At 51.6% G+C, this 26,214-nt stretch overlaps 1 protein-coding gene across 2 annotated transcripts in view; it reads right to left on the reverse strand.

The window, feature by feature from the left end:
- PPARGC1B (PPARG coactivator 1 beta) overlaps positions 1 to 25,153 on the reverse strand; it is a 103,727-nt gene extending 78,574 nt beyond the window's left edge. For both annotated transcript variants that reach the window (XM_044916904.1, XM_021695493.2), the window contains exon 1: positions 25,033 to 25,153. In XM_044916904.1, the coding sequence (XP_044772839.1) occupies positions 25,033 to 25,110 (78 nt within the window). In that variant the 5' untranslated portion in view covers positions 25,111 to 25,153. The remainder of the gene's footprint in view (positions 1 to 25,032) is intronic.
- Positions 25,154 to 26,214: the final 1,061 nt, after the last annotated feature.

Below are 26,214 nucleotides of genomic sequence, written 5' to 3' on the forward strand. Positions count from 1 at the left end.
TCTGAGCCTCAACATGCGGGGCAGGTGTGGGTGGCCCCGGGTTTGGGGGGCTCTGCAAGGCCAGGCCCTTCACCAGTTCCCAAGGAGCAGCCTAGCATCTCCCCACACTGCTGCTGGAAGCATGCCTGGTGGCGGATGTGGGTTATTCTTAACCAAATGTACTTCCTCTGGTTTGTGAGGACAAGGGGAGGAGCGGGAGCTCCATCCTTACACTGAACTTCCCTTTCCACGCTGCTCAGGTTCAGCTCCGCTCAGCAGCCCTCAGGGCAGGTGACTTCACTCTCAGTGTCCAGCTCCTGGCCACCAAGCCCTCCTCCTGGCCACCAAGCCCTCCTCCCTCCTTGCCCGCTCCCCGTAGCAGCTGTGGTCACCGCATACACCGGGCACCAGGAAACGGCCACCAACGGGGAGAGGCAGCTGTTTTTCCCTTTGACAAAGAAACAAAGAGGCAAACAGAACTCAATCACTTGCCTGAGTTGTGAATAAAACCTAACTGGCTCTCTAAGATAGAGGACAAGCCACAAAACAGAATCTCGAGCTACATCCATGAGGAACGTTGCCCTGCTGGCATCAAAACGGTGAGTTAAAAAATTTAAGGCCATGGAAAACACCTTCTATACACCTTCATAAAGATTAATAAGACCTTGGGGCGCCTGGGTGGCTCAGTCGTTAAGCGCTGCCTTCGGCTCAGATCATGATCCCAGGGTCCTGGGATCGAGCCCCGCATCGGGTTCCCTGCTTGGCGGGAAGCCTGCTTCTCCCTCTCCCACTCCCCCTGCTTGTGTTCCCTCCCTCTCGCTATGCCTCTCTGTCAAATAAATAAAATCTTTAAAAAAAAAAAAAAAGATTAATAAGACCTTAATGAAAATACATTATCTAATATAATGCTAAGTGAAAAAGTCACAAAGACAGTAGGACCTGATTTTTTTTTTTTTTTTTTTTTAAGGAAAAATGTATAGGGGAAGAAAGAAAAAAGAACTGTTCATGGTGGTCTAGAGAGTGAAATTAGGCAGGGTTTCTATTTCCTTTTGGAGGGTGTGTCTATTTCTGTAATTTTCTTCAATAAAGATTTTATTCTTTTGTAATAAAAAATGTTTACATAAATTTTTATTTTATATTTAAAAAACAAAGCAGGGGGCGCCTGGGTGGCTTAGTTGGTTAAGCGACTGCCTTCGGCTCAGGTCATGATCCTGGAGTCCCGGGATCGAGTCCCACATCAGGCTCCCTGCTCAGCAGGGAGTCTGCTTCTCCCTCTGACCCTCCTCCCTCTCATGCTCTCTGTCATTCTCTCTCTCACAAATAAAAAAAAATAAATTAAAAAATAATAAAAAATAATAAAAAATAAAAAACAAAGCAGGAGGGACTCCTGGGTGGCTCAGTTGGTTAAGCGTCTGCCTTCGGACATGATCCCGGGGTCCTGGGATCGAGTCCTGTATGGGGCTCCTTGCTCAGCGGGGAGCCTGCTTCTCCCTCTGTCTGCCGTTCCCCCTGCTTGTGTGAGTCTCTCTCTCCCTCTGACAAATAAACAAACAAAATATTTTTAAAATAAATAAATAAAATTAAAAACAAAGCAGGAAAAGTTACCCTTATATGGACCCAAAGGAACTGTGAATGTAGAAAATTAATGGCCAATTCTTTAAATTAATTATATCTGCTTTAAAGTAAAAACTGGAAGTCAAATGCAAAAAAATGTATCATTCTTAAATAGATGGTGAATTTTTTTTAAAGCAGGATATAAACTCACAGTAGAAACACAAGACACCGTTGAACCTGGAAGGAAGGCCCTACTCCATGGGCAGAACCGGCCTGCGGTCATCTTGGAACCTCACGGCAATGAGCTCCCAGAAGGCAGCAGTTGCCCTGGGCGTAGGAACATAGGGAGATCCCACATGGATTCAGATCCCCCGGCCACGTCCCACTGCTTGTCTTTGGAGGTATATTTCACAACAGTAACTGACATGCAGCTTCAGTGACAAGTGTCATCATAATGATGATGAGGATGTGTGCAATGCACAGGTCGGCTTCCTTCTCATCCCCATGGACTCTAAGCTCTAGGACAGTGGGGAGTCTGTCCTGTTGAGACTGTGCCCCTAGCACCCAACGCAGAGCCTGACGTGGACGATGGCTCCATAATGAATAAATAAACAAAGGAACAAATGCATCACTGATTAGGTGGATGAGTGAATGGATGAGTAAGTGAATTCTGACCTAGAACAAGGGCAGGATTACCTGGCCAGACAGAGTCCACCCACAGACATATAGCCAGGAGTCGGCTGAGTGACCTTCAGCCTTACCACGGGCTGTACCCTCACATGGCCATTATGCAGCAGCTCTGTCCCCAACAGCAGCTGGTGATGACCATAGAGGGTACGCGTATAGGATGGGGGATGAGGGTCATGGTCTAAGGGGGCGAGAAGGAAAAGAGGTCCCCACCACCCAGGCTGTTGCTAGGAGAGATTAATCCAGGACAGAAAATACCCAAGCTGCCCACCTGGCCTTTGTCTAGAACATAAACTCCCAAGGAACCAGGACGCCCTCCCAGAGCAGTGGCGTCCCTGGGGAGTCCAGAGCCTCCATGGTATTCCCTGTCACTTTGGCTCTGTTACCAGTGGCTCCGGCCAGCCCAGCCCCCTGTCTAGCCCTCCTGGTTTCTCTGCATCGCGACCCTGCCCCGGCCCCAGATATTCCAATTCTAAGAACCTCCCTCTTAGGAAGCAACCCAATTAGCTCCCCGACCTCAGCTCTCTGCAGCTCTCTGCGCAGCCAGGCGTTAAATCGCAGATCCAAGAGTGGAAAATGACTTTGCCGACGGTGGCTGTGGGCACTGACACCATTAGGTGGGGAGCCGGCGAGGAAGTCCTTGTCTGTTAGGAGGGCCTGCCAGGGCTGCTCTGAATCCAGGATTGCCTCGATTCTGCCACTTCCAAAGGCCTTGCAGATTCTACTGGTTCCAAACAAATACTGAAGCTCCAGCCACAGTCTAAAATGCATTTGCTTGGGGCGCCTGGGTGGCTCAGTTGGTTAAGCGGCTGCCTTCCGCTCAGGTCATGATCCTGGGGTCCTGGGATCAAGCCTCACGTCTGGCTCCCTGCTCAGCGGAGAGCCTGCTTCTCCCTCTCCCTCTGCCTGCCACTCTGCCTATTTGTGCTCTCTCTCTCTCTCTCTCTGTCAAATAAATAAATAAAACCTTAAAAAAAAAAATGCATTTGCTCACTCACTGCACCCAGCCGGACGTGGCCATCCCCTCTGGTATAAATCAGCCTCACCGCCTGCTCTGAAAAGATGCTCAAACACGCCAGTTCTCTTTATACGACCTCCCCTTGGATCCTGTTTGCACCGGCAGTGGGTGCATTCTGGAAGTGACATGCCCTTGCTGACCCTACTGCCTAGAACATCTTTTTTCCCATAAACCTGCTTTCTTTCTGATTTCTCAGCCTCAGCATGAATGTCACTGCAAAGGGGCTTCGAGACCACCCTTTCCACCGTAGCTCACACACCCCCATTAGACGTCCTTGCCTTACTGCTTCTCTTCTCGGGGCTCATAGCGAGCTGAAATCACCTCGTTTGTTTCCTGCCACCCTATGCCAGCTCCCGGTGGGCAGGACTGAGCTCACTGCCGTGTCCCCAGACCCAAGCCCAGAGGCTGGCACGCAGGAAATGGACTTAAATAGGGGCTGGATGAGAGGGAAGATTCCCATGGCCCAACGATGAATGAAGCAAAGAGACCCAGGCTGACGGGTCAGGAAGCCAGGGTTGGTGGGACGTCAAACAAGTCACTGGACCACAGGGCTTCAGCCCCCAGCCCTTGTGAGGGGATGAGGGTGGCAGGTTGAGTCAAGTTTCCTAAAGTTATGGAAAAAGAGCATGTCACAGGAAGTAAGTCATCTGCAGAGTCTACAGGAGCAGGGAAAATCCCCGGATTTTCAGAGCGTGTGTCCTAGAACTCCTAGACAGAGGCCAGGCAGAGTCTATGGACACTGACCAGACTGTGCTGTTGTTACTATGACCGAGAACAACATCAGCATAAACAAGAATCTGGGGAACAACAATCAGCATAAACAAGAATCTGGGACACAAGCTCCCGAAGGCCAGTGACCCTGCTTCTTTCCTGCTCGGACCCCAACATCTGGGCCAGTGCCCGCCACATCCAGGCACTTCAGTAAGTCCTTTTTTCGTAACTGACTTATAAATGCCTCCTACGTGATAAGCACTTTGTATTCAAAAGTCCACAGATTCTTCAAATCAAAGCTTTGCAGCTAAAGGACTCCAATGATTACCTCAGAGAGGTGAAGTAAGAGGCCCCACCAGCAAGGCAGGGCAGAGCAAGGCCTTGAACCGCGGGTGTCCGGCGTCAGAGCCTGGCCCTCATTCCCTGGCCGCCACGCCTCCTGCAAAGCCAAACAACGATAATGACACCATTTACCAAGTCCCATCATGTGCCAGACGGGCAGGGCTCTACCACCCCGGTCTCAGTAATCCCTCCGCAGAGAAGGTTAACAGCGGCCCCAAAAAGGTGAAGTCACCTGGTGTAGGGCCTGCAGTGAAGAGCTGGCAGAACCTGGGTCCGATCTAGGTATTTTTCAGTTCTCAAGTACATCCTCTTAAGGTTCAGCCACACTGCATTCCCACGGAAGTCAGGATAATTTATTATAAAAATCAGAATATAAAAAAATATAAACCGCATATTGCCCGTGGCTCCTCATACAGCAAGACAACCCGGGACCCCACTCCCAGTCAGGCCCACCTCTGCCTTCTGACTCTGGCCGGTCCATTCTCCCCGGGCCTCCCCTTCCCCACGTGTTTAACCAGACGACTCGCCTCTAAAGTTTTAGGAATCTAAACTCTTTTATCACTCACTTGAAACTAAGTGAACATTAATGCAGGAATTGTGTTTTTATGGCTTTCCATGGTTTATAAAACACTTTTACATTGATTATCTCATCCATCCAACAACCCTGCTATACAACTAACATCCTTCCTTACAGAGTAGGAAACAGTGACTCAGAGAGTTTAAGCGACTCAGTCAAGGTCACACAGCGGGAAGGTAGCCGGACCAGGGTCTGGATCCCAACTCTACTCCAGTGGGCTTTCTCCTCCAACCAGGCTGTCGGAGGGAGGTTGGAGCCCGAGAATACCCCAGAGTATTGTGAGGCAAAGTGAGGGAAAACAAGCACACCCACATAAATCAAGAAGAAAAGAATTAACAACACAATAGGCAGTTCTTTGGAGAGGAAACAAGTGACTCTTAACCAGGAGAGAAAGTCGGCAATTAAAACTCCAAAGAAACACCAGATTAGCAAAGATCAAAAAAGTTTAAGGCCATGCATGCTGGTGAAGGTGTGAGGAACCAAGCATTTCTTATTCATCTCTGTGGGAATGTAAAACTGATAAAATTTCATGAAAGGGAATGTGGCAATGGCCGTCAAAATTTTAAATGCACTCACCCTTTAACCAAGCGACTGCCCTTGGGAGGTAGTTTTCCCACACATCCATCACACACGTGCAAAATGATGCTCGCACAAAGATGCTCCCCGCAGACTAGCACAGCACTAAATTAGAAATACTTTAAATGCTCGACAGAGAACTGGTTAAACCAACTACAATCAAGCCAAAAAAGGAAGTAGATCTTTTTTAATACACTAATATGAAATGATCGTCAGGATCCATTATTAAATGGAAGAAAGCAAGCTGCACTGCGATGTTCTTAGCTTGCTACCATGGGTGCAAAAAATGAAGGTAGGAAGGGAGACCCTATATATGGTGGTGTCGGCATGGTTTCTCTCTGGAAGAACATGGTAGAAATTGGTAGTGGGGTTCCTCGGGGGATAGGAACACAAAGATGGGAGAGAGGACTTCCATTTGTAACTCTGACAATTTCTTCAAGGAGGCTCGTGTATTACCTTTTCAAAAGAAATACAAAAGCATGTCTATTGTCTCTTTCCCACTGAACAGTGCTGTATGTTGAAATGAAAATGAAACTTGTCAAGTACAAAACGAACTTGTCAAGTAGCTGGATCTTCCAGGGGCCTGCTCCGAGTGACCTCCCCCCACCCCAATCTCTTCCCCTTGCGTGGGCTCCAATTGCAGCCTGAATCACAAGAGGGATCAGTTAACACTTCAAACAGCCCAGCTGAGTAATAAATTCTAAATCAGGAAGGCTGGGTTGGAGTATCTTTCCTACCAGCAAGGGTGTGAATCGTGCTCAGTTCATATTAACAAACGTATGTATAGACCAATGCAGCACACATTGTGTGGACCAAGAGCCAAACTTCAGGAGTGATCAGATCTTGGGGTATAATAGCTCTTGCTCATGTGAAATACTTGGAGGTGATCAGATATTGTCCAAACCTGATACCGTCTGGAGTTAAAACTATAGCAGTCGCTGTGGCGGCCTTCTACTGTTTATGACTCTACCACTTGCAATTAGCTTTGAAATCCATGATCTGTGCATTTTCACAGCAATGCAAGGATTGTTCCCATTTATGAAAGGCTGAAAGAGGTCACATGGTGGGCGACAGTCACACCAGACCTGGAGCTGAGGTTCTCTCCCTCTCAAGGTCACAGGCAGAAATCAGCTCATAAACAGCCACCTGAAAGGCAGGGAAAGTGTGCCCAAGGAGGGCAGCTTGGCTGGAGGTGAAACCCTACAATGTTACTTTAAAGGAAAAAAAAAAAAAAAAAGGCACTGCTTTTGACTGGTTATTTCTGGGTGCTGGGATTACTTTTTTTTTCTTTTACCTATTTGTATTCTCTCAAGTTTCAATAAATTAATACCTGCTGCTTATTAAGAAAATACAATTTATATGAAAATAAAATAGATAATCTCGTATTCAGTTGAAAGGCATCTGAATACACCAAACCGTTAAGACTGGTTGTTTCTTAAGAGATTACAGGATGAGGGTGACCTCATTTTCTTCTGACGAGTTACTTCCAAACGTTGGAAATTTTTTAAATATTACTTTAAAAAAATTCTTAGTAAAAAAATATTAATGTTCATTTAAAAATATATATATACGTATAACATCTGTTGACCCAACAACCAAAATGTAAAATGAAAAAAAGGAATTTAAGGCAGGAAGTTATCTCTTCAAAACATTTTGGGGTTAACATCAAATTATGGAGCAATTAAACAAGAGTCTGAGTTATAGTAATATAAAATCGTTATTTTCAATCTCATAATTTTTAGCTTCCTTTATGACCCGAAAAAAACGGCTTTCAAATTAACTTGCTCTGTGAGGCTCAAAAGAGAGCTGCCCCTGGATGTAGGCAGATCCAGACTCCCAGGCTGAAGCGGCCAAGCTGCCCGCGCAAGCAACCAGCGTGTGCACATGGCCCTGCCCGTCAGGCCCGCGGTCACCTAATCCATGCGGCTGCAAAATCCAGCAGCTGGTGAGGGCTTGAGGGGGTTGGGTGGCTCTGGTGTTGAATTGCCTATTGGCCACATGATTCGGTTAGTGTGGTCGCTCTTTTTCCACTTGATGTGAGCTTTCCTTAAATAATTGCAGACCTCATGATGGAGCCGGCAGGAGCTCTGGGTAAGAGACACCAGGGCTCAGGGCCCAAGGATGGCCATCTGAGCCTCAAAGAGCACCCCCGGCCACGTCTGCAGACCCCCACAGTATCTCAGAACTCACCGGCACCTTCCCTCCCCTGCTAAAATATTTCTTAACTGAAACCAAGAGAGCTAAAAGACAGGTTTATAGATTACAAAATCATTCAAGATGGATAAAACAGTACTGTGGAAAAAAGGAAGAAATCAGCTTTAGATATAATCTATCGGGTAAAGGATTTTGAATAATTTGCTCCTTTAAAAAAAAAACCTGGCCCTAAGTTCCTTAATTTTTCGCCCAATCTTTCCACTCCCATGAGTGACTTAGCCCAATGTTCCGTGATTCACCGGGGAGGTTGGAAATCGGGGATTCTCTTGCCTAGAGTTCCTCCTCCTCTGCCTTCTCCTTCCAAACCCACTCATTTAAGGCACATGATCCCATGATAAATTTCTTCCAACTTGCAGTTCAAAGAGAAGTCAGCACCTGTCACCAGGAAAGGGGACACAAGCCAGGAAGTTAAGAACCTGCAACAGGCTCTGCTCACTGGATGTAGGGAATCATGTTGCCCACCTGAGCTGTGACAGTTGCCTAGCTCCATCTGTATCCAGGAACGAACCTTCTCCCTCTCTCTCCAGTACCTGGCAGTTCCACCCCAAGCAGAATTGGTAAGACAGCCCCCACAGTAGAAAAATAATGAGTCACAGCATGGCAGAGATGGGAGAGATGGGGAAACTCACAGCCCGGAGAGGGGGCCAAACTTGCCCAAGTCACATAGCAAAGAGCGGCAGGCAGGGATGGAACCCAAGACCTTCTTCCAAGTACAATGCTGTCACCAGGGCACTTGAGCTCCAGGACAGCTACAAACTTCTCCCCGCCCCTCTATATATATATATATATATATATATATATACGTGTATATATGTATATATATGTAAATTTCTTTTAATTTTTAAAAAATTTTAAAATATATATATATGATTTTTTTTTTAAGATTTTCATTTATTTATTGGACAGAGACAGAGAGCGAGAGCAGGAACACAAGCAGGGAGAGTGGGAGAGGGAAAAGCAGGCTTCCCGCCGAGCAGGGAGCCCGATGTGGGACTTGAACTCACAACCCAGAGATCAAAACCTGAGCTAAGATCAGGAGTCAGACCCTCAATCGACTGAGCCACCCAGGTGCCTGTACAAACCTCTCCAAACAACTCTCTTCCCTAACTCTAACTTAGAGGAATGGAAATTACACTTTTCTGGGGGAGTTGCAACTATTGCAAAATCTTACCACGGAAGGATGTTGCAACTCCAAGAAGACTGGGGAATCACTGCTCCAAGGAGAATTCAAAATAATCCTGGGAACTCAGTCTAAAGACAAGGCACAGACAGGAAGCGCTGAGAGGCCCTTTCCAAAACCATCCCATCCAGACCAGGTGGGTCTTTTGGTCCCCAGAGTCCACTTCCCTCAGAGGTCCCCTTCCCAAGGAAGTCCCCTTGGGAAGTCCCCTTCATGCCAAGTTCCTGCAATGGTGACCTTATTGGGCAAGACATTTCAACATCCCTGCCTCAGGTTCTTAATCTGTAAAATGGAAATGAAAATCCTCCTGAGGGAACATGGGTTACGGATGTGAAATGCACTGAGAATTTCACAGTAATATGCTAAAAGGGTTAACAGTAGTGGTAAGAGGAGTAACAATAATTATTACTATGGCAATACCTATCACTATCATCATTAAATCTATTTAAGGTTTACTCTGTAAAGTTACCAACCTTCTCCCTGTCCAGCAAGTACCTGGTGGGTGTGTGGGGCCTGGCCCCACCACGACGGGGATGGCTGCTTTATTGGGCAAAGGCCTCTGGTCAGGACTGCAGGTGAGAAGCTGTGCCCCAGCCTAGTGTCTCCACTCCATGCCTCGGGCCTGCACACCTGCACAGCCCACAGGGTGATCCCACTCATCCCTCCTGCCTATGAGGCCCTAGTCGCCCTCCCCACACCCTCCCCACGCCCACCCCACGCCCCTGAGCAGCCTCCAGCTAGCTTCCCAGGCTGCAAGTCTCAGTGCTCCTACTTGTACCTGTTCCAGACTCCTGGACCATCCCTTATGTTCCTCACCCTCACAGGACTCCTCTGGCCAGCTCAAATCCTCCCCTCGTGCATAGGGAGCTCCTGTCTCCCCCGAGTCACTCGCTGATCATTCACCAGCCACAGGACGTGCTGGGCCTTATGACAGGCTGGTCTCTCCCTGGGATGCCCTTCCCCACCGTGTCGGCCAGCTCCAGCTCACCCCTCCACACTCTGTCTGCTACACAGGCTGTTTGGACACTCCCACTGCACCCTCCACGGCCATCTGCAGATCGGTGCTTCCCAGGCCAAGGAGCAGGGCTCATGCAAATCCGTGATCCTAGCTTCCCACACAGAGGGAGTGATTGCTGCACAGACAGAAAAAGGAAGAGGCATCAAATGATAACCTACAGTCTGTAATTCATGGGGTCTTCCAGTTTCCTCTACCAATCTGTCACCAAACCAAGCAGTCACTGATCGGTCATTACTACTGATAACATCGCCACGGAGGCACAGCCCTCTCTTCAAACATTCCAACCACCTTCTCATTCCAACCACCCACTGAGATACTTAGTTTTATCCCATTTCGCATGTAAGGAAGCTGAGGCCCAGGCAGATTAAGTAATATGCTCTAAGTCGCTCAGCTGCTAAAGATCCTGGACTCAGACTCTGAGTCCAAGTTGTAGTCTTTATTTAAAATATTTTTTTTTTAAAGATTTTATTTATTTATTTGAGACAGAATGAGAGAGAGAGAGAGCTCATGAGAGGGGGGAGGGTCAGAGGGAGAAGCAAGTTCCCCGCCGAGCAGGGAGCCCGATGCAGGGCTCGATCCCGGGACTCCAGGATCATGACCTGAGCCGAAGGCAGTCGTTTAACCGACTGAGCCACCCAGGCGCCCCCCAAGTTGTAGTCTTAACTAACCTCTGTTCAAGTCTGCCTTCTGCTGACCCTCAAAATCCAAACCCCAGGCTGAGCCTAAGTACCTGGAACCTGCTGATACCACTCTTTCTCTCATTGTCCTGCAACTGGATCACTGAAAATTTACTGTGAGGTCATCTGAGCAAAGGAGGCCTTTCTCCTCGTTCTGGGGTGGATTCTAAGACTCCCTCCTCCCTCTCATGCTTTTCATTTCATCCCTCAGCCCACTCTGCTCTCCCCTTGACTTGATCCACTAATCTAGGCCAACTGTGGCTCTAGGGAGAAGAGCTTCTGGCAAGAGACCACCATTGTCGTCTAGGCCCACCTGCTACACTGCCCAGGCTGCAGACCCCAGCCCCACCCCCAGAGGTGGGAGACCGCCACATTCCTGCTGGTGGCTGGTCCATGACATATAAGCCAGGCAGCCAGTCCCTCGGCCTCTAGGACAAAAAGCAAGTGCTAGCAAAGGCTGGGTCCCAGGGCGCTGCGGAAGCAGGTACACGTGGCTGTGCCCACGGGACAAAGAAGGGCTGTTGCCCAACCCTAGGGAGAAAGTGGTGTGAGGTCACTGGGACGCTGGGGCATGACTCCTAGGGGACGGGGCCCTGGTCACACCCGTCTGCTGGGCCCCGGATGGGGGAACTGATCAGTAAAGGAGCTATATCCCCCAGCCCCACCACTCACCCTCTGAGCCTCAGGTCCCTCACCTGAAGAATGGGGCTTCACCTCCAGGGGTTGGTGGGAGACTTAAGCGAGCTTACCATGGTGGCCAGTACAAATTCATTCATTCATTCACTCAAGAAATACTCAGTGAGTGCCAATCATGTGCTGGGCCCTGGTGCTGGGCCCTGGTGCTGGGGATACAGTGGGAAGCAGACAGGCGATGTCCAGGCCTTGTGGAGCCTTCCATTCCCACAGAGGCAACAAGCCACCAATGAGTACAAATTTATAAACACGAAAGTATCTGGGAGCGGTGCATGCCTTAAAGAAAAGAGAACACGGCGCTGGGATAGAAAGCAGACAGGACTGGAGGGTCAGGGGAGGCCTTTCTGAGTACATGGTGTCTCAGCAGATCTGGAAGAGGAGAGGGAGCAGCAAGCCATGATGCCTGGGAAGAGCATTTCTGCCAGAGGGAGCGGCATGTGCAAAGGCCTCACTACGCTAACTCAAAGACCACTTTTATTATCACTCGAGCCACACCCTGTCCACTCCATAGAAGCAGCACATATAGCTGGGAGGACAGTGAGCTGGGCAGCAGAAGTGGGTTCAAATCCCATTGCTTCTCCTAAACCATCATATGGACTGCCTGGGACCATGACCAACACTCTCTGATCTTTAAGCATCCTGATAAATCAAATGACCCCTGATCTAAGGGTCTGTAGATGGCTTACATTCCCTCAAGCTCCTTTCTTTCCCCTTCTTCCAACCCACCCACCTGTAGAAGTAATCATGATTTCCTCCAGCTCCCCAACTCCCCACCCCCTAAGTGGCCCCATAAGTCAGTAGGTGGCTGGGGATCAAGGAAAACAGATACAGGGATGAAGGCAACATCTGAAAGCCGATTTGCTGCAGGATCCTATCAAATCACTCTGAGGCTCCATTTCCCCACCTGTAAAATGGGAATACTCCCCTCCTCTTGCCTACAACACAGAATTTGATGTGAAGATAAATGGAAATGCCAGATAAGGAAGCCACCCTGCTTTATACACGCATTAGAAAGGGGCTTCTATCTGCTTCTGGGTCATTTGTATCCTAAGTGCTACCCTGTGGCCTAGGCCTAAGGCAGAAAGGACAGAGAGGAGAGGGAATGAGAGAGTGAATGCCAGACACTCTACAAACAGTATCTGATTGCTTAGGACCAAAGCAGAGGTGTCATGAGAGGGAGCCTTCTAAAAACATAGAGGCTTAAGGGCCTGCTCTCAAAGATTCTCATTCACTAAGTCTGGGACAGCCCCAGACGTATAATTATTACTTTTTTTTAATTACACAGTTGATTCTGATACGCACTCATGGTTGAGAACCACTGAGTAGTCCTACCAACCCTGGAAGGCAGGACATATTAGTATTCCCATCTGGGAGCTGACTAACTAGAGCACAGAGAGGCCGTCTAACTCCTGGATCACACAGCAAAGATTTGAACCAGACAGTTTGCTCTCATTAATCACAGGCTACACAATCTTTTTTTTTTAAGATGTTATTTTTAAGTAATCTCTACACCCAATATGGGGCTCCAACTAACAACCCCAAGATCAAGAGTTGCACATTCCACTGAGTGAGCCAGCCAGGTGCCCCGAGGCTACACTATTTCTTGAGGCCAGTCATACATTACCTCTACCACCCTGTGCAGCCCTGGAAATACAAAAACAACATCTCCCATTAAGAGACGGCATTACCGGGCGCCTGGGTGGCTCAGTTGGTTAAGCGACTGCCTTCGGCTCAGGTCATGATCCTGGAGTCCCGGGATCGAGTCCCGCATCGGGCTCCCTGCTCGGCAGGGAGTCTGCTTCTCCCTCTGACCCTCCTCCCTCTCATGCTCTCTGTCTCTCATTCTCTCTGTCTCAAATAAATAAATAAAATCTTTAAAAAAAAAAAAAAGAGACGGCATTATCTTTCAAAGAAGCTTTTATGGCTAGACCAACTCCTTATTCACCTGGTGTTACCAGGGAGTAACGTATGCTCACAGTAAGCGAAGCTTATGGGTAACTCTGGAACTTCTCCTGTTTTTCATTGACTTCCTGTTTCAGACGGTAACACCAAAATCTGTTTCACTCTTCCTTGCTTCCTCCAACAGAGAACACTGAACAGAATGTACCTTTCCTTGGGGATAACACTGTCTCTATGACCCATGGGCTTTGTAACTTCATATGGTATATTCAGCAACAAGGGGCCTCCGTGCCCCTCCCCGTGCTGCAGTCCATGTGCTTCTGCCTCTGGTAGAACCGCAACCCCCACCCCCGCCCGTCCCATGCCTGCCCGAACACACACCAACAAAACTGGCTTACTGCTACGCAAGTCATGAGGTGTGGACAGGACCGCCAAACCTGTAAGAAATGTGTGTAAACGAAGAGTGAGTTGGCCCTAAGTAGGAAGGGTGAGGGGTGATATTATGTGGAACAGGGTCTTGAGTGGTTTCTGAGCAAGGCGAGATTGATATGACATCAAGTTAACGCTCTTGGGCACAGAGCATGGTCACTGGTCCCCGAGTGCTCCCTCCGTCCTTCACCTCCCTGCATTTCCAGAGTGGAGGCCAGCCATCCCAGTCCCTATGGAATAAGCAGACGGGCAATGGACATCAGGCCCAGGGTAAGGTGCTGGTTTCAATCTCCTTGGAAGGTGTGGAAATACTTGACCAGAAACCTCCCTGCAGATACTGAGACCCCTAAAGCTCTGAGCCCCTCCCCAGTTGGGTGAGAGCCATGCCCTGTAACAGAATGGATCCCTAACAGTGGTTACATTCTACAAAGACCTGTCCACGGGAGGCGTGTTCTGATAGGGGGTTCTGGAGGCTCCAAAAAATGTTTGTCTTTGACTTCCTTGTGTGCAAGGCTTATCTTGGAGACAAGGGCAGTAGGCCCCTTGTGGGGACTGATACAACCCTCCCCCCAACTCCCCTCACCCACATGTCCTCGCACAGTTCTAAGCAGAGAAAAGGCCTCTGGGGCCAAGCCAACGGTTGGTGAACTTCCTGAAAGATCAAACAGCATTTGTTCATTCATTCAGTCAATCGACAAGTATTTCCTGGGGACCTACAGTGTACCTGCAACCGTTAAGACCCTGGGGGATCTGATGGGTGAACCAGCTGGATGAGGTCCCTTTCCTTAGGCATCTCTGGTCCTGAGTGGGTAGAAGACAGAACAGTAAAGAATAAACCCATACACAAAGGTTATCACAAGCTGGGACCAGAGTTCTGCATTTAATAAGGCTCTGGGGAAGGCCAGGGGTGGGGACAAACCTGGCACACAGTGGGCCCTGAATGAGTGATATCTATGCCTCCCCCAACTCCTCTTCCACACCCCTACCTCAACTGTAGGGATGCCGCAGAGCCCCCTGCAGTCTGTGCCTTCTCTCCCACTTCCCACTCGCTACCACCCAGCTCCCCAGCTGAGGCCAAGTGCAGACGTCACCCATCCCCCCCCCATCCCAGTCCCTTCTCTGTGTGCAGCCAGACTGGCCACACTGCAGTTGTTAAGACCGAGTGCTCTGAAGCCAGGCAGACCTAAGTTCAAGTTCCAGCCTCACCACTATCTGCCTGAGGGATGTGGAGCAAGTCACTGATTTTTGGTTTGTCGTAGTTCCAACCTCACCGGCTAGATTCAACCTGAGGATTCAGTAAGATAATGCACCTGAAGGGCGCAGCCTAGTACCTGGCATGTGCCAAGTGGTCATCAAATGTGAGCTGTTTTCTACGATTACTGTAATTAGTAACAATATTAACGAAAACCTTCGGGGACTCCTCACTGCCTGCCAAGTGCCAAATCCTAACCAGGATGGTCAAAGCTCTCCCCTTCGGCCAGCTTCCCCGTCTGTTTTGTTTGGGGTGGTTGGAGGGTGGGTATAAGCTCAGCAGGCGGACAGAGTACACAGAGAGGGAGGGCACACAAGAGGTCTCTAACAGACTGTGGGGTCACAGAGCAGAAAAGGGCCCACTTGCAAGAGAGGGGGGAACGAGAAGAGGCGGCGCTCGTGCTGGGTCCGGATGGATGCAGCCGGGGCTGGGGAGAGGGGACAGATACCTCATGGTAGGAGTCCTAGTAGCCGCCTGCTACAGGGAAGGAACTGCAGAATGGCAGCAGCACCACGAACTTCGGAGCCAACCTCAACCTACCAACTGCAAAATGGAGAGAAGAGTGGGGACTACCTCATGGGGTTCCTCGGAGATTACATGTGACTGCGATTAATTTATGTGAATAACTTAGCACGGGGCCTGACCGAGTAACTTGAGGCCAGACTGGGAACCCCTAGTCCCAGGCCCGTGTTAAGATTATGATACTGGGGGGCGCCTGGGTGGCTCAGACGGTTAAGCGTCTGCCTTCGGCTCAGGTCATGATCTCAGGGTCCTGGGATCGAGCCCCGCATCGGGCTCCTTGCTCAGCAGGGAGTCTGCTTCTCCCTCTTTCTCTGCTGTTCCCCCTGCTTGTGCTCTCTCTCTCTCTGTCAAAAATAAATAAAATCTTAAAAAAAAAAAAGATTATGATACTGGTCTGTCCGTGCAGCAGAAGTTACAGTGTTGCGTGGTCTCCCACTAGTTGAGGAATAGACTGACAGATGGACGGACAGGCATTTGAGGCTTCGAATGCCATCCCCAGGAGCTCACCTCAGCAGGATTGTGCAGGGTGGGCCTGCAAATGTTTTCAGCGGCGGCTGCGGCGGCCCGGGATCGCTAGCAGCACAGAGACCCGGTCATCCTCAGTGTCGAGGAGCCAAGACAGGGCCCTCCCCGGTGTCCTGGGTACCACACCACACTTCCCGCGAGGAGGTTGGGACCAGAAATAAAGGCTCCAGCAGCCACGTTGCCAAGGCTGTTTGCCATGGCAACCTCAGGGAGCCACTCGTGGGCCGGCTGCCGCAACTGCTCAGGGCCTGGTTTCTAACGTTTCCTCGCTCTCCCTCTGCTAAATGGCTGTGTTCTGCCAGGCAAGCACAGGGAAAACACGGCTGCAGAGCTGCTGGGGAGCATCAATCTCAGATGAGCAGGGCTCGCCCGGCTGAGCGCCCAGACAGTGGGTCCCAGACAGCCGAGTGTCTGCCATCCAGAGCCAGCCCTGCCCTTGCAGACAGGGGCTAGGAGTCCTGTCCTGCCTCTGCTAGGTGATCTGAAGCTAATCCTGGTCTGCTCCCAGCCTGTTTCCTCACTTCAAGGTAAGGGCATTGAGTCAGATGGTCTGTAAGGCACGCCCAGCTCCCTGAAAGCTCAGTCTTACATTAGAGTTTACATCCTCGTCATTGTCATCATCCTAACAGCTACTATTTACTGAGTGCTCACTCTAGGTCAGGCAATGCTCCAAGCATCATCTATCCTCTGTTCTAGCTGTCCGAAGAGCACACCATTCTTATCCCCAATATTATATGTAAGGCCTTGAATGCCATGCCCAGGAGCTTGCTTCTCCAACTGGGGTCAGAGAGGTTAAGACAATTGTTCAAGGTCACACAGCTAGTAAGTGGTAGGTCCCTGGATTTAAACCCTTGGCAGTTAAACTCTGAAGGCGAGAGCTCTTAATCACTATCTGTTATTTCTTCTCTCTTCAAGTAGCATGTAACTGGATTTGGTTTTCTGAAAGTCAATATTGCAGTCCTTGTTAAGGCTGGATGGGATTCCTCTTCACCTCCCCCAGAAGTACCGGGGGAGAGAAAACAATACTCTGAAAGAGAAACCTCAGGGCCTCAACAGGATCAAGGACCTAGAGCTGAGTGGGAAGATAAATGGCAGGCTCTACAAGGTATTTGTCTGTTTTCTTACTAACAATGGCCCCTACTGACTGAACATTCCTAAGCACTTTACAGGCATCATCTCAACAAGCCCTAAAACCCTCTAAACTCTGTGCTACTATGAGTCCCATTTCCCAGGAGAGACACCCCAAACACAAAGAAGCCTTGTGCCAAGGCCACAGGGCTGCCTCAAGCAGCGCCCAACCCCAGGGCTCCAAGCCCTCTCAGCCACCTAAACAAATAATTAGAGCAAATGTTTGTTTTCTTACCTAAAAGACCGAGCAGTAATTACAGGCCTTTGGGGTTAATTAATCAATGACTTTACCCTCCCATTTATAAAAGTCTCTCCGGTCTCCTACCCTACCCCTGGGCAGCAAATCAGTCTCTGCCCTGAAGAACAGGCAGGGTGGGGAAAATTTTTAAAAAGAAAGGGCAGGACAGGGAGCCCAGGAGTCTAGCTGCCATCATGGGCCTACAGACCCTGTGCCCAGCCCAGCTGTGTGCTTCAGGTCAGATGCCTCCTCTAGGCCCTGTGTGAACCCAGGCTTCTGACCCCACAGCCCCCCGACTCACTCAAGGGGTAATCCCAATGAAAGCAACTGAGGAAGAAACCCACCGTTAGCTTCAAGGGGAGTGGGGGGGCCTTTGGGGTTCAGAAGATGTGCGAGCAGGAAGCAAATGCGGCCTGCCCAGTGGGGGTGGGGGTGGAATACACCCCAGGGCGCCATGGCCACCACAGAGCCCAGCCACCTGGGCAACAGCGTCTGAGGACTATCCACCTGTCTGTCCCCCAAAGCAGAGATTTACCTCCCCACACACCAGAAAGACTCTCAGAAAGAAAGGGTCTGAGAGTCAGGCACCTGAGCCGCCTCCAGCTTGGTGGCTTCTCCGTCTGTGCCTCAGTGACCCTCTTCTGGAAAAGGCAGGGCGAGAGTGGATCCTCCCCAACCAGCCTCCCAAGCATGGCAGGAGAGGGAGCAGCTCAGGGGCCAACGTCCCAGGTTAGACCCTACGTGACGAACCTAATCCCTGTGCACTTACAAAATGGGGACAACAGAACGAACCTCCCAGTTATCGGGAGAAACCATGTGCTGGTACTAAAAAGTCTCTTCACAAATACACACTGAAGTAGTCACGGATGACATGATGTGGTGTGTGGGTGGATGAACAAGAGTGGCCACGCATCCAAAATGGCTGAAGCCATGGGAGCATGGGGGTTCGCTACCATTCCGCCATCGACCGGCTGCTTCTCTAGGTGTTGGGCATCTGCCATGTAAAATGTTTAAAATACAAACTCTTCTTCAGTGAACCTGACACCTAATCACATAAAACATTCTTCTGCTCAAAAAATCGTCTACCTAATGAGTAACCACAAAGCTAGCTCAGGATAAAAATTCTATTTCTTGCCCTCCCAGAGCTGTCAACCTGGCGGTAGCGGGAAAGCACACGGACCCCAGGGGGACAGTAAGCAGCACCGTCCACGTGAGGGGCAGAGGCAGAACACTTGGTGTAAAAGGCTCTCCCTAGAGGACAGGTGTGGGGATGGGGATGGGGGCTGAGCTTGAAGCGCAGGTGGGCTATGACTGCCTTTAAATGGTGGGGGTGGAGTTGGGGGGGTGGCACATTCCACAAGCGTTTATCAGTCTGTCCCTTCTCAGGAACACAGATGCTACAGGTAACAAGAGGAGCAGTGTCGGCCCTGAAGAGGCTCAGGGTGGAGCATACTCATTCACTCCGTGTGGATTTAGAATGGCTGAGTCCCAGGCACTTGTCCAGTCACTGTGGGGGAAAATGGAGGACGAAAACAGACAAAAATCCTCGCCCCCGTGGAGCCGGACAATCTGGAGTGATTTCCTAAATGATTAAGCTTCATGGGCCCTCTATTAGGAAAAATATCTATTATTTGGTGATTACATGGCACGCACTGTGTTAGGCACTTTAAATCCACTTGCCATTTGGTTTTTGTTGACTTCTCACAAGTTCTAAATAATGGAAGGGCAGAGAGGTTATGTGACCCACCGAAGGTCTCACAGCCAGCAAACGGCAAACCCAGATAGGCTGCCTTCAAAGTGAGTGCAGCGGACCTGCCAGGGACAGAGCAGCCGTGCCTGGAGGGCGGGAGAAGGCAGCACCACGCAGTGGCATGGCAGCTGGGTCTGGAAAGATGAGTGATGGAAACGGGAGGAACAGTTATAGAGACAGGTAACAGCAGGAGGAGCCCACACTTCCAGGAAGAATATTCATGACATCCCTGGGGTGGACACATCCCAAAGGGAAAGCAGACAAATCAGGATAAAGTCAAGGGCCTAACTCTCCCAACTTCAAGGACCTGAAGGCCCTTGAACATCAGGGTTAAACTTTAGGCTCTAATGTAAAAGTACTGGGGAGCCATGGGTAATGTGTGAGCAAGGGAGTGACACCAGACACACACTCTAGTAACTGCAGGATTCCCACAGTCGTGAAAGGACAAAGACCTAGACCAGAAGAGGCGGAGAGGAACTGAAAGGGCAATCCAATCCAATTGATTGTGCATCAATGAGTGTCACTTGAGTACCTTGGAAGAGAAATAGGAAATGGCCCAGCTCATTCTCTTCCAAATTACTTTATCTGGGTTTCCTTCACCTTCACATAATAAGAATTATGCTTCCCGTTTTTACATAAAAAAGATAGCCTGGAATTATGCTTCCCTTTTTTGCATAAAAAAGACTGCATGAAGGGGAGTTTGCATTTTACTTAATCCTGCCCTTCTAAAGTGCTTTCAAAGAGAATTTCAAGTTTCCTCAGCAGCAGGCTGCTACTCATTTTAAGTACGTTACTTAAGTCTCAACCCTGAGAGTTAAGGCCTATGATCCCCATTTCAGAGACTGAGAAACTGAGGCGTAGAGAAGCAGAGGGCCTTATAAGTTGTCTTCTCTCTATGCAATGTGCCTTAATTTGCTCGAGGTGCTGGAAATTCGACGAACAGAAATAGAGCATAGTCCCTGCCTTATGAGCTTGGAGTCCTGTGGTCTGAGAACCTTGCGTCTGACCCTGGTTCTTCTACTCACTCCAAGGCAGTGTAGTAGGTGGATTATCTTCAGCAAACCAGTGAGTTCTCTGAAACTGTAAAACCCTCCTCTGTAAAATGGTAATTAACACTGGCACCTACACTTTGTAGAATCTTTACAAAGATAAAATGCAACAATGCAAAAAGAAGGCTTGGCAGTGTGCACGGCATCGAAAGGATGCTCTAATAAATGTTGTGGACGATGCAGGAGGAGCTAGCTGTTAACACTGCAATGCTCATGTTATGACCTCACTTCTAAGCCCAAGCCCCCATTTGCAAGGCTGCTTCTGACTCAAACCAGTATTCCTTCTATTATTCCAGAGAGAGAGGGAAAAGGGTGACTCATCCCCTGGCAATGGTGGAGCTTCTGGCTGGCCTGCACCAGCTGGGGAGAGGAGAGCCCCAAGGTGAAGGGGAAATATGAGCCCCTAGGGCCCCACTGCCGGGCCATTGCCTCTCCCAGTTCCATAGGCATCCTGATCGTTCGTACCAGCCAGGGAGCCCCAGTGAAAGCGGAGCTCCCGCCTGTGGTGAACGAAGCCAGCAAACCTGTCCCCTTCTGGGCTCAGGTGAAGAAGTTACTCCCCCTGTTCTCACACAAGTGAAGGGTGGGCAAAGGCACCCAGCCAAGGCTGCACTTCAACCTGCCCCTCTAGAGGCCTGTCACTTTGGCTTGGAAAAGAAGTGAGTCCTGGCTTCAGGGGCTGGGGGAGCAGCCGTACTGCAGACCCAGGAACTGAACACTAGATGTTCAAGCCAAGTGCCCCATTTTCTGGGTGATGGGGCCCCTTCTGAGTACTCAGATCCAGTTTTAGAAAAATGGGGGGACAGGACACCAATTGAGAAATGGGCCAAATTCACAAACATGACATTTCACAGAACAGAACCAAAAATGGCCCATAATTATGGGGCAGGGGTGGGGGGGGAGGCATCACAAGTGGTCAAAGAAATGCACATTAAAACAAAAGGGTAAAAGAATTTATTGATGAACAAACTGGTAAAAATGAGAAACAATTAAAATACCAAGAGTTATTTGGCTATGGGGAACCAGGCATTCCCACACAATGCTGGTAAGTGTGTAAATTAGCACAATCCTTCTAGAAGGCAATCCAGAAATGTGTTTACCAAACGCCTGCATATTTCCTTTGACAGAGTAATTTCACTTCTAGGAATTTAAATGAAGGAAAGAAGACATATGCAGAGACATTCATTTCAGCGTGGCTTACAAGAACAACAAAAATTATAAACAAATTAAATGACTAACAACAAAGGGCTGATCAAATACATTGTGGTTCAACCCTCAATAAAACACTATATAACCATTCAGATATTAAGACATGAAGTAGAATATTTATTGATGTGGAAAGACAATCACAGCATATTTGGAGGAGAAAAAAAGCAAATTACAACAATATGATTCCAAGTTACAATGAATATATGATAAAAGACTCCATTTTTGTGCAACCGATATTAAAAAAAAGTCTGGAAATATATATAAAAATGAATAGTGGTTACCTTTGGGTAAGATTACATATTTTCAATTTTTCTTTATGCTTGCCAGTATTTTCTAACAATTCTACTATTAAATATTTTTCAATGATTAGAGATTGGACCACATGATTTATAAAGTTGCTGCCAACTCTGACATTTGGGGCATCTATGATTGATGTCCGAAGTGACTTCAGATAACCCGTATTTAGTGTGGGCTTACTGTGTGGCCTTTGGAGCCAAAGTCATGGCCCCACAGCTGTAGCTTTCTGCATTCCTCTCTACCCATACTCACTGCCCAGCTGTCTCAGAGGCCAGCCTGGGAGCTTCCCCTGTCTGAAATTCACATGCCAAGGACTGAGCAAAGGAACTCGGCATGGTGGCAGGTGCCATGGGGACACAAAGAGATCAAAGGCAAAACTCTAGTTCCAGAATCCTACTGGGCCACAGGACTCACACACAAAAAGTGCCTGATTGTATAACACAGGCTAAGAAAACCAGAAGAGTCAGAAAGCAGGGCAAGCCGGGAAAGGAAGGCCTGCTGGAGAAGGCCATGCAGGAATGGTGGGTGAGGGCAGTGGAGGCAAGGGGCACAGGCTGGGCAAAGGTGAAGCCAACCCAAAGTCCTCTGGGATACATGCCCCAAACCTGCCCAAGAAACTTTCACAATCCTTGGTCCGCAGAATTTCTGAACTTTGGCCTGAATGGGTAAAAGTTAAGTCTCCTAAACAGAAGTCCTCCCTCTATCTGACTCTGGATTAGCCACCAAAGACAAGTCTTTCAGATAAAGACAATAAATTACCTTTTTATTCACTTTCCCCACCCCTTACTTAGGGGGAGATGAAGGGGAGGGTCAGGGAGGGGCTGGAGGAGGAGAGGGAATCACAGGAACAACCAGACATCTCACATGCAAGCAGTGCTCACCCCCACCACCTCGACCTCCTCTTCTCTTGCCGGCAACACCAGCCCCATTTGACAGATGGAGGAAAGGAGGCTCGGAGAGTTAAAATGGCTTGCTCTGGGGTCACCCAGCCAGAGAGTGGGGAAGGCGACTCCACTCAGGCCTTCTGACTCCAAGTCCAGTGCTATTTCGAGGTAACACACAGGACCTGGAGTCAGGAGCCCTGGGTGGCTCTGTCACCCGCTGGCTGCGTGGTCCTGTACAAGCCGCTCACCCCTCGCAGCCTCTATCCCCAACTGTAAAATGAGGAGAAACGCGATGGCCCGCCCAGGTCCTCTTCCGGCTGGGCACTATGAACCTTCTAGGGGTGGCTGCAAAGCTCCCCTATCAATTACATTTCCCAAGTTGGGCCGGCAAAGATCACCAGAGGAGCCTCAGCCTGTCACGTGGTTAAATAAAAAAAGCAAACGTCCCAGATTAACTTTCACTGCACTGCTTCTGCTGACACCTGATTACCCAATTTTCTAGTTTCCTTGGGTGAAATCTCTCTGCAGGGTAAGCCCGCTGGGCGGCTAAAAGGACAATTAATTATTGGTGAGCCAAAGAACACCAAAGATGGAGTTAAAACCAGGGTCCAGAACGGACAGTTCTTGCTAGGGGTCCCCGAACGAGTCTCCGGCTATTTCAGGCCTCCTTCACCCAAGTCTCAGTCGAGAGGTTCGGAGGCATCCCCCAGACAAGTGCGAGGGCTGAGGACAGAACTTTCCCAGGGGCAACTCGGTCCCACCCGCACCCAGTCCCTCTAGCCCCAGGCTGCCGGCCGGGGCCGGGAGGGGGCAGCGGGGCGGTGGCGGTGCTGGGGCTGGGGCTGGGATCTGCCATCGGAGCAGACGTGGGCGCGGGGCCGGCGACGGCGCCCGGTGACCGCCGCGGGAGCTCCACTGCAGTTTCGTCAGAGGTAAAGGTACGCGCCTGGCGCGCGCGGCGTGTGCACACAAACACACACACCCGCGCGCGCAGACCGCTCATCACACACTACCCCCCCCCCCCCGCCCCAAGAAAGCGCGATCACACGCCCCCACCCCTTCGGCCCCCGCCCCGAAACCACCCCAGCACGCCCGCCACCGACCACGAGGCCCCGCGGCTCCCTGACGCATGGATGTCTGCAGCGAGCGAGGGCCGGCCCTCTCCGGCGCGTGGCGGGCTTCTTCTCCGCGACACCCCGCCACGCCGCGCCGTCCCAGCCGCCAGCCGGGAGTCGCCGCCCGGAGCTGAACGTCTCGGCTTGCTGCGTCCCCTCCAAGTCGCGTCTCACGGCCAGGAGTCGGCTTGCAAGCCTCTCCCCGCCCACCCGGTCCCATGACAGCTGCTGCCGCCCAAAGACAGGCAGATTATAACAAGAAGCAAAGTTTCCCTCTCTCTCCTCCCACCGCCCGCCCCCCTCCGCCTTCCCCCTCCCTTCCAGTGTTATGCAAAACGAGCCGGCACCGGCGCTCGGACTCCAGGTACCAAACCAGCCCTCGCGAGCCGCGCCCGGTTCCGCCCGGCGGCCCCGCTCCGCGCCCAGCAGTGCGCCCGCATCCGGGGTCTCCTCGCCTCCGCCGCATCCCCAGCCTCCCGGCTACCCGCAGCCAGGCGCCCAGAGAAAAAGCCCTAACTATGGGGCCAAACTTTACGCTTGCAACAGGCATCGGGTGGGGAAAACCAAGGAAGGGGTGGGGGGCGCGCACGCCTAGTGCAGGCATTTTCGGTGGCGGCTTGTCCCAACAGCACCCCCCGCCACCCCGTCCCCAAGTCACCAGCTCTCTCGCACCACCACCCCCCCGCCGCCCCGGCACACCAGAGCACCCTCTCCTGTCACGCGCGTGTCGCCGGTGGGGCTCCCAGGCTCAGCCAGAGCCCGGGACGCCGCCTCGCGTTCCCTTCCCCCAGCATCGCCGAGCGCGCACCGGGGCCGCGCGCTGCAGGGGGACCCAGGCGTCCCCAGACAGTCTTTCCACCCCCATCCTGCCGTGGTTTTCTCCCGGGGGGCTCCGCCGGTAGCGAAACCAGGAAGGTGCTATCTCCGCCGGCATGTCCACGTGCCCCGCAGCCCCCTAAGCCCTTAGCCGGCAACTGGCAGGAAACTCCGCGCTGCGGGCGCAAACCGGGAGCCGCGGGGGGCCAGCAGCAGCACGCGGGGCACGGGAGACCGGAGGACCAGGGCACTCCGGGGACGGGGGCAGGCGCCTGAGCCGGGGCCACAAGTCCACGTGAAAGTACGGCAGCAAGTGCCGGGAGTCTGAGGGCGCGCCTCCCGCACCCAGGACCAGCCTGAGGGTCCCCCACACCTTGGCGCGGCTCCACCTCCCCAAGGAAACGCGGTACCCCCCACCTCTGCCGGCGGGGGGAGCGGACTCCAAGCGACCGAGGCTAGACCCTCCCCGGCGGCCGTAGCGCCCCCCACGCTCCGGCTTGCGCGTGGGGGAGCCTTTAGCTCCCTGCCTCCGTAACAGAGAGCATCGCAGGGCGCCTGGAAGGGGGCTCTGCAGCCGGGAACCCCAGTTCCCCCCAATGCGCCCACCGCTGCCCCCCGGCCTCCGCGGCTGCGGCCGCAGCCCCCGCAGCTCAGCACCCCTGGCCCCGGGCCCGCGGCCCCTGCTGGCCGTACCTGCGTGTCGGCGAGATAGTTGAGGAAGAAGGAGGAGAGCTCTTCGTCCAGCAGCGCGCCGCAGTCGTTCCCCGCCATCTTCCAGCCGCGGCTGCAGCGTGCGGCGGAGTCAGCGCCGAGCCGGCCGGGGGGAGGGAGCGAGCGAGCGAGCGAGCGAGCGAGGGAGGCGGGAGGAGGGAGCGAGGCCGGCGGGAGGCGGAGGGCGGAGCTTAGGCCCGGGCTGCCGCAGGGCCGCCGGCTGCGGGGGCGGGGCCGCGCGGTGCCCGCGCCAGCCGGGGGTCGCGCCCCCACTTTCCTGCGCCACGTCTGGCTCCGCGGTCCTCGCCCGCAGCCCCCGGCCGGGAGGAGAGCGCCCGCAGCCGGTTGAAGATGCCCCAGCCAGCGGCCCGATGCCTGCGCAGCAATGCGGGCAGCCCCCTGCTCCTGCCAGAGCGAATCACGTTGCGTTAGCGCTGGGCGGGTCCTTTGAGACAACCTGCTTCTGCACAGCTGGGGAAACTGAGGCCCGAGAAGGCAGAGGACTTCGTGTGAAATCACGGTGCATGTCAATAGCAGGAACACGCAGTGCATTTCAATAGCAGGAAGACAAAGCTCAGGTCTGACTGCCCCAGAGCTTCGAGTTTCTCTACCTGAGCTGCAAGGCCAGAGAGGGAGGAATACCATAGGTAAAAGGTGGAGAAATCAGGGAAGGCTCAAAGAGGGGGTGGCATTTTTCTCTTTTCCGTGAAGGACGCATTGGCCCATATTCTGTTAAGTTTGACCATCTCCCTCAAGTTTTCCTTCACTCCCCTACCCGCCCCCCCCCCCCTCCACTCCCCCCCCCCCCCCCCCCCCCCCCATAAACTTCAATGACTTCCCTTACCATGGCCCACAATGCCTTGAGGTGGCCAGGCCCGTGCAGGCCTCCCCAGGCCCCCTGGCCTCCCAGTTCCTTCGTTGAACCATCTCACAAGGGGCTTCCACACACAGAGTGCTGTCTCCTGCCCTGTGGCCATTCACCTAGTAACCGCATCTTCAGCGCATCCTTCCCCACTGCCACTCTGACTGTCAACCCATTCCTTCCCCCCCCCCCCCCCCCCCCCCCCCCCCGTCTTTTCACCCCTCCCCCCCCCCCCCCCCCCCCCACTGTCATGGGTTCTCTTAGCTCTACAAGCCTTTTCCTTAGAACACTGGTCACAGCTG

Source organism: Neomonachus schauinslandi, chromosome 7, assembly GCF_002201575.2.
Source record: "Neomonachus schauinslandi chromosome 7, ASM220157v2, whole genome shotgun sequence".
Lineage (NCBI taxonomy): Eukaryota > Metazoa > Chordata > Mammalia > Carnivora > Phocidae > Neomonachus > Neomonachus schauinslandi.